This window comes from Podarcis gaigeae (genome assembly GCF_964106915.1).
Source record: "Podarcis gaigeae genome assembly, chromosome: 9".
Lineage (NCBI taxonomy): Eukaryota > Metazoa > Chordata > Lepidosauria > Squamata > Lacertidae > Podarcis > Podarcis gaigeae.
In genome coordinates this window covers 66,916,776-66,935,330 of record NC_139685.1, presented here as the reverse complement: position 1 = coordinate 66,935,330, position 18,555 = coordinate 66,916,776, and the positions used below count along the sequence as shown (strand labels likewise).

Genomic DNA, 18,555 nt, shown 5'->3' with positions numbered 1-18,555 from the left:
AGCCCTGTATAGGGAAGTTTTTAATGTTTAATGTTTTATTATGTATATGCTGGAAGCCACTCAGAGTGGTAGGACAACCCAGATAGATGGGCGGGCTACAAATAAGAAAATTATCATTACAGTGGACGCTTGGGTTGCGCATGAGTGACCGCCGAAACCCGGAAGTAACCCGTTCTGGTACTTCTGGGTTTCGGCGGTCCGTAACCCAAAAAAACCGCAACCTAAAGCGTCTGCAACCCAAGGTATTACTGTATTATTTGCTGCTCTGTAGCTGCTCCATAGTACAGTGGTACCTCAGGTTAAGAACTAAATTCATTCTGGAGGTCTGTTCTTAACCTGAAACTGTTCTTAACCTGAGGTACCACTTTAGCTAATGGGGCCTCCTGCTGCCACCGTGCGATTTCTGTTCTTATCCTGAAGCAAAGTTCTTAACCCGAGGTACTATTTCTGGGTTAGCGGAGTCTGTAACCTAAAGCGTCTGTAACCCGAGGTACCACTGTATGTGATAGCACTGGGGCAGCACTGCAGAAGAAACCGAAGTCGAATAAAGGCACCCCTAATTCACTATCGTTGTGTCAAGGGAATGCTGCAGAATGCACCCAGAATAAAATCGCCAGTCTGGAAGGACCACAAGTCTTTAATGCTCCTGGTCCACCTTTTCCTGTCGATGAGGAAAGTTTTATCTGCTGAATTTCCGCATGCCCTGAGGCACAAGAGCCCTATGGAAACTCGACGGATGGGGTTGATGGGAGATGCAGTGCAAAACACCTGGAGGGCACCAGGTTGGGGAAAACTGTCCTACAAGGAAGCAATGCGCTTGTTCATGGGCCATTTGCTCTTCCTTTCCTTGTGTACCTGCAAACATTGCTTGGTTTCTGTTAACTTTATTTGCTCCCTGCCCGCTTTTTCTGTGTTCTGCGAAGGAATAGAAAGGGCCTGTCTGTGTATCTTTCACTGATCATGGCAAACAGGAAAGGTAGCTTAGCAACTACCCTCCATGGTAGAAGGAAACTGGCACATATTAAAAATCAGAGAAAATTAGGAGGGGATCATGCAAGGCCGAGTGGTTCATTGCCGCTGGTGAGCACATGGCTGCCTGACAGCTTTACCCTCCATGAATAGTGGGGGACAGGGGCACCATCTGGGGGGAGGTGAGGGTCTCCCCCAATTTTCAAGGAGGGAGCCAGCTCCCCTCAATATTCCATGGCAGTGTGCACACATTGTGCAGTACCCGCCTGCACAATTGCGGGGGCAACCAGTGCAGCTGGTGGGGGGGATATTGATGGCCAGGGATGTGGGTGGCGCTGTGGTCTAAACCACTGAGCCTCTTGGGCTTGCCGATCAGAAGGTCGGCGGTTCGAATCCCTGCGATGAGGTGAGCTCCCATTGCTCTGTCCCAGCTCCTGCCAACCTAGCAGTTCAAAAGCACACCAGCGCAAGTAGATAAATAGGTACCGCTGTGGCAGGAAGGTAAACGGCGTTTCCATGCGCTCTGTTTTTCATCATGGTGTTTCATTGCGCCAGAAGTGGTTTAGTCATGCTGGCCACATGACCCGGAAAGCTGTCTGTGGACAAACGCCGTTTGTCAGCTTGAAAGCAAGATGAGCGCTGCAACCCCATAGTCGCCTTTTACTGGTCCTTTGCCATTTACCTTTTATTCATGGCCACCATCTTGGATGGCTTCAAAATAAAATTAAAAAGTTCATGGAGGACAAGGCTATTCCTGGTTACTAGCCACTCTTGGCTATGTTCTACACCCACCATCAGAGGCATTGCGTCCCTGAACACCTGTTGCTGGAGACTCACAAGTGTGGAGAGTGAGAATGAGATGCTGGACTATAGGGGCCATTGGCCTGGTCCAACATGCTCTTCTTATGTTCTTGTTTAACTAGGCAGGAGCCTACAGGAGAACTCTGATGGTCGCCCAATGCTACTCTCCAGGGTGCCCTTGGAGATAGGAGCGGAAGCACTATGAAATGGTCCCTCGTCTCCCAAATCCTAAAGGTGGTTCAGGGGCCTAATGTGACCCATGATACTGAAAGCCGCTGAGAGGTCAAAGAGAACCAACAGGGCACCACTTCCGCCATGACTCTCCCAACAAAAGTCATGGATCAGTTGTTATGTATTGAAGTTCTCACCCTGGCCACCAGGGGGATTGTGTATACAGTGATACCTCGGGTTAAGAAATTAATTCGTTCTGGAAGTCTGTACTTAACCTGAAACTGTTCTTAACGGGAAGCACCACTTTAGCGGTTAAGAGCGGTAGTCTCGTAATCCTGGGTAACCGGGTTCGCGTCTCCACTCCTCCACATGCAGCTGCTGGGTGACCTTGGGCCAGTCACACTTCCTTGAAGTCTCTCAGCCCCACTCACCTCACAGAGTGTTTGTTGTGGGGGAGGAAGGGAAAGGAGAATGTTAGCCACTTTGAGACTCCTTAAAGGGAGTGAAAGGTGGGATATCAAATCCAAACTCTTCTTCTTCTTCTTCTAATGTGGCCTCCCACTGCCGCTTCACCGCCGGAGCACGATTTCTGTTCTCATCCTGAAGCAAAGTTCTTAACCCGAGGTACTATTTCTGGGTTAGCGGAGTCTGTAACCTGAAGTGTCTGTAACCTGAAGTGTCTGTAACTCAAGGTACCACTGTATAGTTTTCACTCAGGTCCATGTAAGTTAATTTAGGTGGGAAACCCAGGGCTGTTGTAGTGTTGACAGCCAGCTGCCTATAAAAGCAGGCCAGCTGAGCTGTTTGCTGTTCAGTTCAGTTCCAGCTTTGTTGTTGTTGTTGTTGTTGTTGCTGCTTAGTCGTTTAGTCGTGTCCAACTCTTCGTGACCCCATGGGCCAGAGCATGCCAGGCACTCCTGTCTTCCACTGCCTCCAGCAGTTTGGGCAGACTCATGTTTGTAGCTTCGAGAACACTGTCCAACCATCTCGTCCTCCTCTGTCGTCCCCTTCTCCTTGTGCCCTCCATCTTTCCCAACATCAGGGTCTTTTCCAGGGAGTCTTCTCTTCTCATGAGGTGGCCAAAGTATTGGAGCCTCAGCTTCAGGATCTGTCCTTCCAGTGAGCACTCAGGGCTGATTTCCTTCAGAATTGATAGGTTGGATCTTCTTGCAGTCCATGGGACTCTCAAGAGTCTCCTCCAGCACCATAATTCAAAAGCATCAATTCTTTGGCGATCAGCCTTCTTTATGGTCCAGCTCTCACTTCCATACATCACTACTGGGAAAACCATAGCTTTAACTATACGGATCTTTGTTGGCAAGGTGATGTCTCTGCTTTTTAAGATGCTGTCTAGGTTTGTCATTGCTTTCAGTTCCAGCTTACTTATAAAGAACTACTTGGAGAAATCTCTGTGTCGTCTGCTATGTCCACCCACTACTTAATAAGAGTGACCAAAGCAATTTTGGTCCCCAAACCAGGCCTGAAGTCAGGTTGAAATGAGTTCCAATGGGCATTAAAGTGTAAAGTTCTCAGGGCAATTAAAAGCATTCACAGCCTAAAGCACACTTCCTTGTAACTGAAAAGCCTTGTAACTGAAAAGCAGACACCTTGTGCCACACCCAAAAGAGATATTTTGTCAAGTAACTGGAGAAAGGTAGCTACCTACATTCTTGTTAGACCATGCAATTAGACTGAAAGAAAATAAAAGCATAATAAATAATTGTGTCTTTGTTCTGGCTATTCTTACTACGCAGTAGAATAGTAGCCCCATATTTTCCGCAACTCCATTTTTTCATTAATCTCTCAGTTAACAAGAAAAGAAAATGTGTTTAGAATCATCAAATGGGAGATAAAAATCCCAGTGATTCTCATGGGTTGGGTGTAGGAATTTTGTTGCCTTTACTTTTGCAATGTTATTGAGAGTTCTGTCTTTCCTATGAGTAAATCCACTCATGCCCTACATCTTCATTCTAAGAAACATTGTGGATGACATACACAGCACAAGGCTCCTTTTTATTAATTCTTAAACAAATTTCCAGTAACAAAATTACCTAAATATTTATGTATTCTAAAAAGCTATATGCTTTTCCATAATCTTAGATCCAAGGCATCATCTTTCAGATATTAGAATATGGGCCAAGCAATGTTTGACTTGATTATGAAGGGTGATGGCAATGAGGACTTCCGGACCCTCTCTTGTTGAATGTGTGCAAATCTGAAAGAGAAGGAAGAAAACACCAGTCACTCAGAGCAGAGCTGAGAGAAGACATTCCCACGTGTTTCATGGGCAACTGTTTAGTTTTGTGGCAAACCACTCTGAGGACCCTGCGGCAGAAAAAACCACTATAAAAATATAAAGCCCTAAACGGCCTCAGTCCAGTATACCTGAAGAAGCGTCTCCACCCCCATCGTTCTGCCCAGACACTGAGGTCCAGCTCCGAGGGCCTTCTGGCAGTTCCCTCACCACGAGAAGTGAAATTACAGGAAACCAGGCAGAGGGCCTTCTCAGTAGTGGCACCCGCCCTGTGGAACGCCCTCCTACCAGATGTGAAAGAGAAGAACAACTACCAGACTTTTAGAAGACATCTGAAGGCAGCCCTGTTTAGGGAAGCTTTTAATGTTTAACAATACTTTGTTGGAAGCCGCCCAGGGTGGCTGGAGAAACCCAGCCAGATGGGCAGGGTATAAATAATAAATTATTATTATTATTATTATAAACAAGCAACTGTTAGGGCCAAATGATACGCACTACTAGTAGCAGCAGCAGCAGCAGCAGCTTTGGGTAATGGTTTTCATTGGGACCATGAAGTGGTGTTAAAGGGTTTTAAAAAGCCTCTGCCCTTCTTGTGGTCCCAATCCTGATAAGGCTTTCCTGCAGCTGCTTTTTAAAGTGATTTGCTTGGGGAAAGAGGCTAGGCTATGTAATGGCACTGGTAATGCCGCAGGTGGCGCTGTGGTCTAAACCACTGAGCCTCTTGGGCTTGCCGATCAGAATGTTGGTAGTTCGAATCGCTCAATGGTGGTTAGCTCCCGTTGCTCTGTCCCGGCTTCTGCCAACCTAGCAGTTTGAAACCACACCAGTGGAAGTAGATAAATAGGTACCACTGCAGTGGGAAGGTAAACGGTGTTTCCATGCACTTTGGTTTCCCTCATGGTGTCCCGTTGCACCTTGAAGCAGTTTAGTCATGGTGGCCAGATGACCCGGAAAGCTGTCTGCAGACAAATGCTGGCTCCCTCGGCCAGAAAGCGAGATGTGCGCCGCAACCCCATAGTTGCCTTTGACTGGACTTCACCGTCCAGGGGTCCTTTACCTTTACCTTTTTACCTACTAACCATTCAAGGAAATTGCATCAAAATCAACACCATTTACATTCACCATGCAGCTGTCCATAGGAGATGGGTCATGGGCGGAGGACAAGCTTGTTTGTAAGTGATTTGTATATTGCAAGGAACCTGTGTACACCAGTCTTCCTTCTCAATGGCGTACTTGATGGCAGGGCTGTGGAACCTCAAGTCTAGGCCTCTCTGCCTGACACTTGGGACCCACCCCAGGCCATGCCCCTTCTCCAGTCCATTCCCACACCCCAGGCCACAATCCAAGCAGCCCTGCCTCTCTCCCACCTTGACTGTTTTTCCCTGGCTGGACTTTGTCTTTGAAGATTAATAACGAACCTTCCTTGCCTGGACAGAGGATAGAGAGAGGTGTCTTGAAATTAGACTACTGGGCAAAGGTAAGATTCACATTCGCCACTCTAGCCACTTTTGCCTCTGACCAAGCCTGTTTTGATATTTTGCTTCTGGCCCAGCACACCTCTGGCATGTGAGTGTTGCCCAGAGGGGAAATGACCCCTGCAATCAAAAATGTCTCCCATTCCTCCTGTATAGTTAACATTTATAAGCAGATCAGTTAGTTACGGTATGGTGCTGACAACATCAAGGTTGCAGGTTTGATCCCCGTAAGGGACACCTTAATTGGGGGGGAGGACATCCTCAGGGTCTTAGCCCAGAAATGGAAGCAAGAAGAAATCACGACAAAAGAAGAATGACAAAAATCAATGGACTACGCAGAATTAGACACAATGACTGGAAGGATTCGAAACCAGCGGGACCAGAGATTTACAGAAGACTGGAAGAAATAGATGAACTATTTGAAGAGCAACTGTAATCAACAAATTACGCTAGTAGGACTACAAGAGGTTTTGTAAGGAGAAATCTATGAAATATTGCAAAATAGAGAATGAAGAGAGATCAGTTGTGAGATTTAAAGGCAATAATGAAAGTAAGAAATGTATGCTGAGTGATTAGATTGGAAAATTTTTCAGATGTGATTGATGGAAGTCCAAAAATAATTGTATAAGATGTAAAAGTATGTTTAATTATTTGAAAATGGTATGTTAAAAAACTAATAGCAAATTTATCTACCAAAAAATAATAATAGGAGGTCCTCAGAGTCCCTTCCAACTCTATAATTCTGTATTTCTATGATTTAACACTGTAAATGAAACCAACCTTCTTAGAAGATCCCCATGTCTTTTCTTTTGTTGATGTCCCTCTTGAGTTGGCAAAGGGCACAATGAGGGCAGAACCACATAGCACAGAAGTCCCCCAGGAGAGATCCCTGTTGAGTAGAAGAGCATTTTCAGGTGCCATTATTGTTGTGGGAAGAGAAATGATACACACAGCAGAAGAAAACTCGCAAGGGGACTTAGGGTTAACCACTCATTAACAGGGGAGGGTGCAACCAATACAGTGGAGTAATCATATTATAATAATAATTTATTATTTATACCCCACCCAACTGGCTAGGTTTCCCCAACCACTCTGGGCAGCTTCCAACCAAAGATTAAAAATACATTAAAACATCAGTCATTAAAAACGTCCCTAAACCTTGGTTCTTAAACTTAATCCGTTCCAGAAGTCAGTTCAACTCCTGAAACCATTTGAAAACCAAGGCGTAGCTTCCAATTGGCTTCAGGAGCTTCCTGCACTCAAGCAAAAGCTGCGTTGGACATTCGGCTTCCAAAAAATGTTCAAAAACCAGAACACTTACCTGTGGGTTTCCAGCATTCGGGAGCCGATTTGTTCGTCAACTAAGCCATTCAAGAACCAAGGTACATACATTTGCACGTAACTCATTACTGCAAAAACAACACACCCCTCTTTCTTCACTTTTTAAGTGCCCCCCACTCGCTTTTTTAAAGAACGGATTTTTCCACCATGAAAATGTGGTGGCAGCAGTCCTCCTTGCATTCCCCTTCATTGCCCCACGATGCATCTGAGCAAGGCCATGGCCTCATGGCATGATCTCCTTCCAGGTATTGCTGTGGTGATGGGAAACAGAGCTGCTCCCAAGGAACCCTCTGTCCCACAAAATAATGAATCTGGAAGGACGTTGTGTCAGGGCATCCTCAGATGTTTTATGTCACACTGGCTCAGAGGAGAGCAGAATCACTGCTGCCACTTTTTCAGGGTGAAAGGACCTCAGGTCAGTGAAGTAAAACACCTGCTTTGCATGCAGAAGATTCAATCCTCAGCACCTCCAGGTAGGACTGGGGAAGATTCCCTACCTGAAACCCTGGGAGGGTCACTGTAGATGACACTGAGCCAGATGGCCCCATGGTCTAATTCAGGCACCCCCAAACTCGGCCCTCCAGCTGTTTTGGAACTACAGTTCCCATAATCCCTGACCACTGGTCCTGTTAGCTAGGGATGATGGGAGTTGTAGTCCCAAAACAGCTGGAGGGCCGAGTTTGGGAGTGACTGGTCTAATCCAAGCACGTCCAACTTCCATTAGGTTGCGATCCACCATCCAGTATCCAAGCTGAGAGTTCCTCTTCCGTGCGTGTGCACAGGATTCAAGTTCACACACTTACCGGGATCCCATATTTTGTCCGGTAGACGGACCTCATTGCCATGCTTGAGCCACAGAGGCAGCATTCATCCATAGCCGATGCTATCTGGCATCCCAAAATAAGGGGGCAAAACAGCCCACAGAGGCCTGGATAGAGACAGAACAGACATCAGATGCCTCTCTAGGAGGTCACTCGGGAGAGTGGAAGCAAGGCGAAGGTTAGCCACAACCAGAGTAATGGATAAGCCTTATGAAGCATCACAGGTTCTAGCAAAAGTTCTTAGAGGGCCTGCCCTTTGTGAACATTTGTCTATATTGCCTTACAGAACTACAGTTCTTAGAGTGGTATAACAATCCATCTTTCTTCTCAGGGAATTATGGGAACTGTCCAGGGCCGGATTTACGTTTGATGAGGCCCTAAGCTACTGAAGGTAACGGGGCCCTTTATATGTCCAGCTGTCCTTTGTCAACAACAAATTGTCACTGTTTTTTGTGTTGAATATATGCTATATGTCCAGTTACAGATAGGTAGCCGTGTTGGTCTGCCATAGTCAAAACAAAATAAAAAAATTCCTTCCAGTAGCACCTTAAAGACCAACTAAGTTAGTTCTAGGTATGAGCTTTCGTGTGCATGCACACTTCTGTGTATCTGAAGAAGTGTGCATCTGAAGAAGTGTGCGTGCACACGAAAGCTCATACCTAGAACTAACTTAGTTGGTCTTTAAGGTGCTACTGGAAGGATTTTTTTTAATTTTTTTTTGAATATGCTATATGGTAATTTAAGTACCTAATAGGTATCTAAAACCATTTGCACATGTTGCCATGCAACCAGTCCATGCAGAATGTAGGCACCCTATATATAGAAATGAGCAAACCAGTGATATTTTAGGGAGCAGGCTAGCAGGCGGGGCCCATTACTTACATCATAGGAGCCTACACAACACAATACACTGTTGCTGTATGTAGGTTTTATTTTACTTATTTTTTATCTTCTATTTTGGAAATGTACATCCAGGTTTTTTTTCCTTTAATTTTTTTGGGGGCCCCAAGAGAGTGGGGCCCTAAGCTATAGCTTGTTTAGCTTATACAGTACGTAAATCCGGCACTGGAACTGTCGCTCTCTGAGGGGAACAGGGGATCCCTAACAACTCTCAGCACCCTGAACAAACTACAGTCCCCAGGATTCTCTGCAGGAAGCCGTGGCTGTTTGAAGTGGTATGATCCTGCTTTAAATGTACAGTGCAGATGGGGCTTAAGCGATAGCAAGGGTTTCAAGTTTTATTATTGTCGGTGACAGATTAGCATGGAGAATTTGAGAGAGTGGCAGAAAGAATCAAGCAGAGGATAGGTACTTATTTCCTTTTCTTTGATGGAGTTCCTGTCTTTTTCAGGGCTGCACTCCCACCGGGGAAACTTTCTGTGGGTCACATGACAGCGGTGGGCGGGGCCGGGGGTAAAAGTGGGCGGAGCACTGGATGTAAATTTTAACTATGTATAGTAGGTTATGTTCTCCACACAACTCTCTATCCTCCGTCCAGGGAATCAGAGTTGAGGACACATTTTAGTCAGATAAGGGTGTTCCACGAGGGTGTGGACCAAGGCCAGCAAGGGGTGTGATCTGGGGAGGGTGTGTACCCTGGGGAAAGTCCCAAGGGGGAGACAGAGAGGCTGCATTTGCCCCCTGGGCCTGAGATCCCCCATTCCAGTGTAGATTGGGGAGGTCTAGTCCCGATTTGCCCATCTGATGTGAAGCCCGTCTGCAAAACTGCAGCAACGCAGAGATAATTTATTACAGTCGGAGACCAGCTTATAAAACACACTTGGGGATACAATCCCAGAAGGAAAACAAACATTTAAAACAATGTGCAACAATAAATTTAAAATTTATAAATGTGATAAGCTTATAGACACTTAAAACTATAAGATAAGCTACCACAGAGAGATGACCCAGAGTCACCCATGGAAGCGAGTTTGGGGATTTTCTTAAGGAACTAGTTTGGGTCAGGGGATGGTCTGCGCCTAAAGATCTGTACACAGAATCTGGCAACCATCTGGGCCGTCTTATGATCTTTGCCTGACAGAAAAAGGTCAAATTTTGGCTTTTCCGGGAGGTCAGCGAGCCTCACCAGCAGGGGATGGGCTTCCTATATCCCCCAATGAACAGGCGCAAAGTCTCTGAGCATATGGGACTTTTTAAAAGGATCCTTCCAGAACCAGATCAGATCAGATCAGGTCAGATCACTTCCTGGTGCAACTGGACTTCTCTGCGACCCTTCCCCTCTGCAGGGAGGTGGGACCGATTCGGATGGTCCACCCCCGCCACTTAATGGATCCAATTGGCTTCCGGAGAGTGGTAGGGGATGTTTTATCCCAGGTTGATGGCCTTTCAGCTGATTCCCTGGTGGCCCGCTGGAATGCGGAGTTAACCAGGGCTATTGACTGTCTGGCTCCGGAGCGCCCTCTCCAATTGCATGGAGCCCGGACAGCCCCGTGGTTTTCCCCGGAGCTGAGGGTGATGAAGCAATCATTGAGACGGCTAGAGCGCCAGTGGCGGAAAACTCATTCTGAATCAGACTGGACACGGGCTAGAGCTCAACGTCGAGCCTACCAAGTGGCAATGGCAACGGCGAAGAGGGCCTTCTTCACCGCCTCCATTGCATCTGCAGAAAACAGCAGCAGGAGACTTTTTCAGTTGGTTCGCAATCTATCGGAACCACCTGCACCACCGGGGCCTGGTAGGGACCCCAAGATCTCCTGCAATGCTTTTGCAAAGTTTTTTGCAGATAAAGTCGCTCAGATTCAGAAGGAGGTAGACTCCACTGTGGGAGCAGGGCAAGGGCGGGAGAGTGCTAGAGTTCTGTCTAGTCCTGTTACATGGGATCAATTCCAATCTGTTACCTCCGAGGATGTGGACAGGCTGCTTGGACAAGTGAAACCGACCACCTGTCTCCTTGATCCTTGCCCATCCTGGCTGATAAAAGCAAGCTGGGAAGGGCTGGGCAATGGGCTCTGCGAGGTGGTAAATGCTTCCCTCTGTGAGGGAGCCTTCCCAGACCCGCTGAAAGAGGCGGTCATTAAACCGCTTCTTAAAAAAAACATCTTTAGACCCAGCCAACTTGACTAACTTTCGCCCAGTCTCAAATTTACCATTCTTGGGCAAAGTGATTGAGCGGGTGGTTGCCAAACAACTCCAAGCACGCCTGGAGGATGCGGACCATTTGGATCCCTTCCAATCAGGATTCAGGCTTCACCATGGGACTGAAACTGCCTTGGTCGCGCTGGTTGATGATCTCCGGCGGGCTAGGGACAAAGGTGAGAGCTGTTTCCTAGTTCTGCTGGATCCCTCAGCGGCCTTTGACACCATCGACCATAACATCCTTCTGGACCGTCTAGAGGGGCTGGGAGCTGGGGGCACTGTCATACAGTGGTTCCGCTCCTTCCTCCTGGGCCGTGTCCAGAAAGTGGTGGTGGGGGGTGAGTGTTCAGACCCCTGGGCTCCCACTTGTGGGGTGCCTCAGGGTTCTGTCCTCTCCCCCATGCTTTTTAATATCTATATGAAGCCGCTGGGAGAGATCATCAGGGGGTTTGCACTGGGTGTTCATCAGTATGCAGATGACACCCAGCTCTACCTCTCCTTTAAATCAGAGCCAGTGAAGGCGGTGAAGGTCCTGTGTGAGTGCCTGGAGGCTGTTGGAGGATGGATGGCGGCTAACAGATTGAGGTTGAATCCTGACAAGACAGAAGTACTGTTTTTGGGGGACGGGGCGGGCGGGTGGGGGGGATTACCTGGTCCTGAATGGGGTAACTGTGCCCCTGAAGGACCAGGTGCATAGCCTGGGAGTCATTTTGGACTCACAGCTGTCCATGGAGGCACAAGTTAATTCTGTGTCCAGGGCAGCTGTCTACCAGCTCCACCTGGTACGCAGGCTAAGACCCTACCTGCCCGTGGACTGTCTTGCCAGAGTGGTGCATGCTCTAGTTATCTCCCGCTTGGACTACTGCAACGCGCTCTACTTGGGGCTACCTTTGAAGGTGACCCGGAAACTGCAATTAATCCAGAATGCGGCAGCTAGACTGGTGACTGGGAGTGGCCGCCAGGACAACATAACACCGGTTCTGAGAGATCTGCATCGGCTCCCAGTACGTTTCTGAGCACAATTCAAAGTGTTGGTCTGACCTTTAAAGCCCTAAACGGCCTCGGTCCTGTATACCTGAAGGAGCGTCTCCACCCCCATCGTTCAGCCTGGACACTGAGATCCAGCGCTGAGGGCCTTCTGGCAGTTCCCTCATTGCGAGAAGTAAGGTTACAGGGAACCAGGCAGAGGGCCTTCTCGGTAGTGGCGCCTGCCCTGTGGAACGCCCTCCCAGAAGATGTCAAAGCAATAAACAACTATTTTACTTTTAAAAGACAACTGAAAACTTTAGGGAAGTTTTTAATGTCTGATGCTGTACTGTTTTTAATATTCAGTTGGAAACCGCCCAGAGTGGCTGGGGAAACCCAGCCAGATGGGCGTGGTATAAATAATATATTATTATTATTATTATTATTATTATTATTATTATTATTATTTAACCAGCAAGGGCAGAGGTGAGCTTCTGGCGAGTGTAAAAGCCCTTCTTGCAACAGCAACACAGTGTCTTCATCGGAGGAGAACTACAGATGGCTGGAGTTGGTTGATAGCAATCAAAGTACAAAGGACAATAAGAATAGCACAACATCTGTGTGGAGTGCATATTTATTCTGCCATGCCTGACCCGGCGAGCCTATCCCTTGGTAAACAGCCAGAAATGGCAGGAAAGAGTTGCTGTTCTCATCATAAGAAGCTTGTGGCCTGGAAAGGCATTCTGCCCGGCACAAAACTCAATGAGGCACCATTGCCACAGCCACATCTTTGACACCCCCCCCCCCACTTACACACTCCGCAGTCACCGCAACAGTCCATTAAGTCCGTCTGCCATTGAGGGCTTTGGTGCTGGGCAAGCACAACCTGCGGCTGGTTCATGATCACTGCCTGAGTGTTCATTGCAACGACGGCTGAGAAAAGAAAGAGGACCAAAAAAACAATTGTTAAATGCAATCAACCGTCATCCTGATTTTTAATAATAATAACAATATACCAGTAATAATAATAATAAATTTATTTGATTTTACAAGTGTAGAGTTATAACAATACAAATTACATATCCATATTTAGAGATTTCTCTGAATCTCCAGACTTCCATCCCCTCCATAGGTCCTATTGTCAACCTTTTCGACTGTGTGTTGTTTAGTCATTTAGTAATGTGCAACTCTTTGTGACCCCATGGACCAGAGCACGCCAGGCACTCCTGTCTTCCACTGCCTCCCGCAGTTTAGTCAAACTCATGCTGGTAGCTTTGAGAACACTGTCCAACCATCTCATCCTCTGTCGTCCCCTTCTCCTTGTGCCCTCCATCTTTCCCGACATCAGGGTCTTTTCCAGGGAGTCTTCTCTTCTCATGAGGTGGCCAAAGTATTGGAGTCTCAGCTTCAGGATCTGTCCTTCCAGTGAGCACTCAGGGCTGATTTCCTTAAGAATGGATAGGTTGATCTTCTTGCAGTCCATGAGACTCTCAAGAGTCTCCTCCAGCACCATAATTCAAAAGCATCAATTCTTCGGTGATCAGCCTTCTTTATGGTCCAGTCCTGCTAATGTTTCCATCTGCTTACAATGGTCTCCTAAATAAATTATAATTTCCCCCCATTCTTTTTTGGCTTCTCCTGCAGTCCAATCAGGTTGCTGATTCACTTCAATCCAGGAGCCAGATTGGCTGCTCCTGCAGGCCAATCAGGTCGCTGATTCACTTCCATCTGGAGCTGGATTGGGTGGCTCCTGCGGACCAATCAGACTGCTGAATTCTGGATCCTATTGGTCTAGGATTCAGCTCAGTACATAACACTGAGCTATATCTAAGTTTTCTCCTTTTGGTGCCAGGTTAAGCTATGCCATTTTGCTTGGACAATTAAAGATAATGAGTGATTTGTCAGATTTTGACCGGCCCACATGCATCTGAGACTATATAAGTGTGTATATAGGTGCATTGTTAATAAATGAGCAACTAAAAAAAGTTTGTTTAGGTCTTCTGTTTTCTTTTCCCAAGCAAAGATAATGTGTAAGCAAGTGTCTGTTCCCTAAAAAAAAGGTCAACAACATTTTTGGGGTTGCCCCCTTAAAAAAGGTCAACAACTCTAGGAAATGGGGAGAGGGGCACCAGAGAGACCTTTGCACCACAGCGGCAGATATGCTTAAGAGGGCCCTGAGGGCAGCATACAAAACTAGCTATCATATTTTCCGTGTATAAGACTCCCCCATGTATAAGTACTTTTGAGGGCTCCAATTTAAGAAAATGGGGGGAGGATTGCTCCTGTGTACAAGAGCCCCCCCCCCCCCGATTTCTAACCTTATTTTACAGGAGGGAAATCTAGTCTTATACACGGAAAAGTATGGTAGTTAGTTAGTTAATTAACAATAGTGTGAATGGGCGTAAAAAAATCAAGTGCTGAGAATTTATGCAACAGACAGATGTATGAAACAGTCCTTAAGGATGTGTCAGCTAAAACAACAACTAGGGGATGTTAAGAATTAGTCTGGCGCACGTGTGGCCCCCAGCATACATGTGTGATGTCACATGGCGGGAGGAGGGGCCCTGGCCCTTTCCATGAACATTTGGGGGCTTTGCGTCCTCCCCCAGGCCCCCAAAGGCACCCCCTGGTCTGGTGAATCAGGTCTTAATGCAGGACGGACAAAATCCTCACACATTCTTAGGATAATGTGATCAAAAGGACTGACAGTTCAAAGAGGAGGGGGAACAAATAAAAGATTGAGATTTGAAAAGGATAAGGAGAAACCACAGGTGGGAAAAGAAATTAGGAAAATAAACGATTGCGGAGGCAATGCAGCTGTGGAAGACAGACTGAACTCTCTCCATGGTTTTGAATGAAAGAAAAAGGTAGGCAAAATGAATGAGGAAATTTGCACGCCCAGAGAAGAGGCTGGGCGAAGGAGATTTCAAAAGAAGGGAAATAATAGCCTGCTTTCAGCTTGAAGGCAGGGGTGAGGGTGGGGGACCCAGGAGCTAAACTGAAAATGTGCAGAACCATAGAAAAGAAAATGGCAATGAAGAAACAAGAGGAAATAAGCACGTTTACAGACAGCAGGACTCCTGTATGTTTCATAGCTGTGCCCCAAAGGCAAATTTTGGCAGGTGGAACTGGTCATACAAAGGTGGAAACGGTTTCCCCATGCCCAAAAATTCCCACTAGGAAACTGGATTGCCTTGGTCCAGTATATCTGAAGGAGCGTCTCCACCCCCAATATTCTGCCCGGATGCTGAGGTCCAGCTCCGAGGGCCTTCTGGCAGTTCCCTCGCTGCGAGAAGCCAAGTTACAGGGAACCAGGCAGAGGGCCTTCTCGGTAGTGGCACCCGCCCTGTGGAACGCCCTCCCACCAGATGTCAAAGAGAAAAACAACTACCAGACTTTTAGAAGACATCTGAAGGCATTCCTGTTCAGGGAAGCTTTTAATGTTTAATAGATTATTGCATTTTAATATTCTGTTGGAAGCCGCCCAGAGTGGCTGGGAAAGCCCAGTCAGATGGGCGGGGTATAAATAATAAATTATTATTACAGTGGTACCTCGGGTTAAGTATTTAATTCGTTCTTAACCTGAAACTGTTCTTAACCTGAAGCACCACTTTAGCTAATGGGACCTCCTGCTGCTGCCGCACCGCCGGAGCACAATTTTTGTTCTCATCCTGAAGCAAAGTTCTTAACCTGAAGCACTATTTCTGGGTTAGCGGAGTCTGTAACCTGAAGTCTATGTAACCTGAAGCGTATGTAACCCAAGGTACCACTGTATTATTATTGAAAGGTCAAAGGATTACTGATTTGTATTTCATTCAACCAGCCTCCTAGCAGCCTAGCGAGTCTTGGAAAACTGTGGTCTATGCAAAATAATATCAACATTTAAAAACAGCAGCGTTTCTTACAACCACGGAGAAAAGTTTAAGAAGGGGGGAAAGCCTGCAAAAAAGCCTGTTGCTTTCTCAGTGTTATTGCATTATTGCCATCTGGAGGGGCCATCTTGAACTGAGAATTATAAAATCATAGAACTGTAGAGTTGGAAGGGACCACTGTGGTCATCTAGTCCAACCCCTTGCCAATGCAAGAATCTTTTGCCCAAAGTGGGACTCGAACCCACAACTCTGAGATGAAGAGTCTCATGCTCTGCTGACTGTGCTACTCACTTTATTCAACACAATATAAGCAGGACAACACCCCACCCCCTCACAACAAAAGATTTGTTGTAAACAAAGTTACAGGATTTCAGCAGAAACTACCGGGCCTGCTTATATTGGAAACTAAGCAGCCCAAAACCTTTGCTGAAGCAAACAGCATTGAAAAGGAGATCATGTATTATAAGGCTGCCATATTTCTACAAGTTGGTGAGCTTTTTTTAGGCAATCGACCTCAGAGTACGGTAGTTGAGTTTTTTGGGGAAATTGCCTCCCCGCTCAGGATGTATGGCATAATACCCTAATGTATTATGACTTGGAATACCATTTTGAGCACAAATCATCATGCTTGCTCAATAGAAAGGACATCTCAAGTAACCCCCTCATGTACACAGGGGTACCTCTGCCTCAATAAATATTATGCCACCCCTCCCTGCAAAGTATATAGTGGTACCTCGGGTAAAGTACGTAATTCGTTCCTGAGGTCCGTTCTTAACCTGAAACTGTTCTTAACCTGAAGCACCACTTTGGCTAATGGGGCCTCCTGCTGCCGCTGCGCTGCCGGAGCCCGATTTCTGTTCTTATCCTGAAGCAAAGTTCTTAACCTGAAGCACTATTTCTGGGTTAGCGGAGTGTGTAACCTGAAGCGTATGTAACCCGAAGCATATGTAACCTGTATACCACTGTATACACAAAGTATCAAATGTGGTGACAGTAATGATAATACAACAAAACAACACCACCACAAACTGGCTTATAAGTATAAAACCAAATTTACTAGAATAATAGCTAGTAAAAGCCTGGAGATACTGTAAACATGGTGGCTTTGTCTTGCATATGGCACCTTAGTATTTTTGCTGTTTGAATGGTTACAAGTCTATCTCTATTCTAGCTATTATTCTAGTAAATTTGGTTTACTCCCGGCAGACATATTCTGTCAGATGTCAGTCACAATGAAGTCCCACTAAAATGTGAGGGGCAGAATAGGTGTGACTTCAGCCCTGTAGGATTGGCAAGCCAGTCTTTATCCACACCATTGCCTACTTTGTCAGCTCGCCTTTCCACAATTCTGAGGTCTCTCACAACCCCTTCCAAATTTACCAAACGCCCCACTGCTGCAACTTGAATATATTAGGAAAACCAGGCAAAGGTATAATTCAAATTTGCTTATCTTGTAAAACAAATTGGAGTGCTTTGAGAAGGTAGTCTAATACCATAAACGAGTTGTTGAGATATTGCAGAGTTGAAGCTGGCACCAAGTTGGATTTTTTAAAAAACAAGAACAACATTGGGTTTCCCCTGAAAATAGTAGGTTCTGGTGCTATGCAGGGAAAACACAGGCTGGCATTTTTTATTATGACAGACACCCATTCCATAATAAATACCCGTCTGGAAGCACACTTGGGACAGCCAATTTGGGACTTTCTGTTAATAAAATTAACCTGCATACAGTAGGTATATGTCTAAACAGAAATGATTAGAAGCTCTGCTTTGGCTTTCCAAAATTTTATGTTTGTCTTCCAGTAATTTTATTTTTCTCCATTGCTTTTATCTTGCCTTCCCTGGAGATAAGAACATTTCCAAGTCAACTCTTAGAGAACTTCTAAACAATTGGACAAAATAACCCTGTAGCAGTCAAAGAGAGATAATGTTGCCCCATGCCACCTACCTGGTGCTTAGAAGGAGACAGGGAACGTTCTTCGCTGAAGTCAAGTGTAACTGCAGAGTTATTCTGCTGTGGCAGGCAACTTTTTCAGCTTCCCAAGATCGTCACTGGCTGTTTCCCCACAAGGAAGTGGTGGAAAATCATCCAAGCTGATAACTGCTCCTTCTGGACTTAGTCAGTAATCAGTTTTGCAAGAACATAAAACAGGTCTTTGGGTAATAAAGGAATGGCAAGATTGTACATACAATCGAAACGTTATTCAAAAGTTTTTTAAAGCACTAATAGATTTATGGCTTTTGTATAAACAGGAAATAGGCGTGTATTGTGTGGAGAAGTCTCATTCAGAAAGTCCTGGTTCTTTGAGATTTTATTTTGAACTAGGGTTCCACCCTGGTCATAGTAGACTTCAATTCTATGCGTACTAACTTGGGAATAAATTCCACTGAACACCGAAACTCTGAGCAAGGTGTTTACGATTGCTCTGCGAAATGTTTTATTTCCCAACAGAACACACAAGACTGAATAATGATAATAAAATGAAGTTTGCCTAATTCCTCCCCTTGTTTTGTACAAGTGTTCCCGACTTTGTGATAGGCAGAAATTCAACAGGAGAAGCTTTCCTGGCATGGTGTGAAGAGAAAAATTCTCTCCTGCACCTTCTTTGTGATTCCTTTGGTGGCAGTGAAAAAGCTTTTTATTTCCCCAGAACTTTTATGTTGTATTATATTCAGAACTCTTTTTCTAGAAAAAGAGGTGCCCTTTTGACCTTTTTTTAGGGGGAACACCCAGCCAAAGCTGTCGTGCAGTCCTGAGCGCCATGCCAGAACGCCACGGAGGTGCCAGA

The 18,555-nt window shown here is 46.0% G+C and overlaps 1 protein-coding gene across 1 annotated transcript; it reads right to left on the bottom strand.

Moving 5' to 3' along the window:
* Positions 1 to 3,928: 3,928 nt before the first annotated feature.
* LOC310852880 (placenta-specific gene 8 protein-like) lies at positions 3,929 to 17,900 on the bottom strand. The gene is made up of 5 exons (XM_083757016.1): positions 17,715 to 17,900; positions 12,708 to 12,827; positions 7,815 to 7,939; positions 6,451 to 6,559; positions 3,929 to 4,156 (listed from the first exon to the last, which is right to left on the bottom strand). Exons 2-4 carry the CDS (start codon positions 12,814 to 12,816, stop codon positions 6,455 to 6,457), a joined length of 339 nt encoding a protein of 112 aa, XP_083613142.1. The 5' UTR covers positions 12,817 to 12,827; positions 17,715 to 17,900; the 3' UTR covers positions 3,929 to 4,156; positions 6,451 to 6,454.
* Between the last annotated feature and the right edge of the window lie 655 nt (positions 17,901 to 18,555).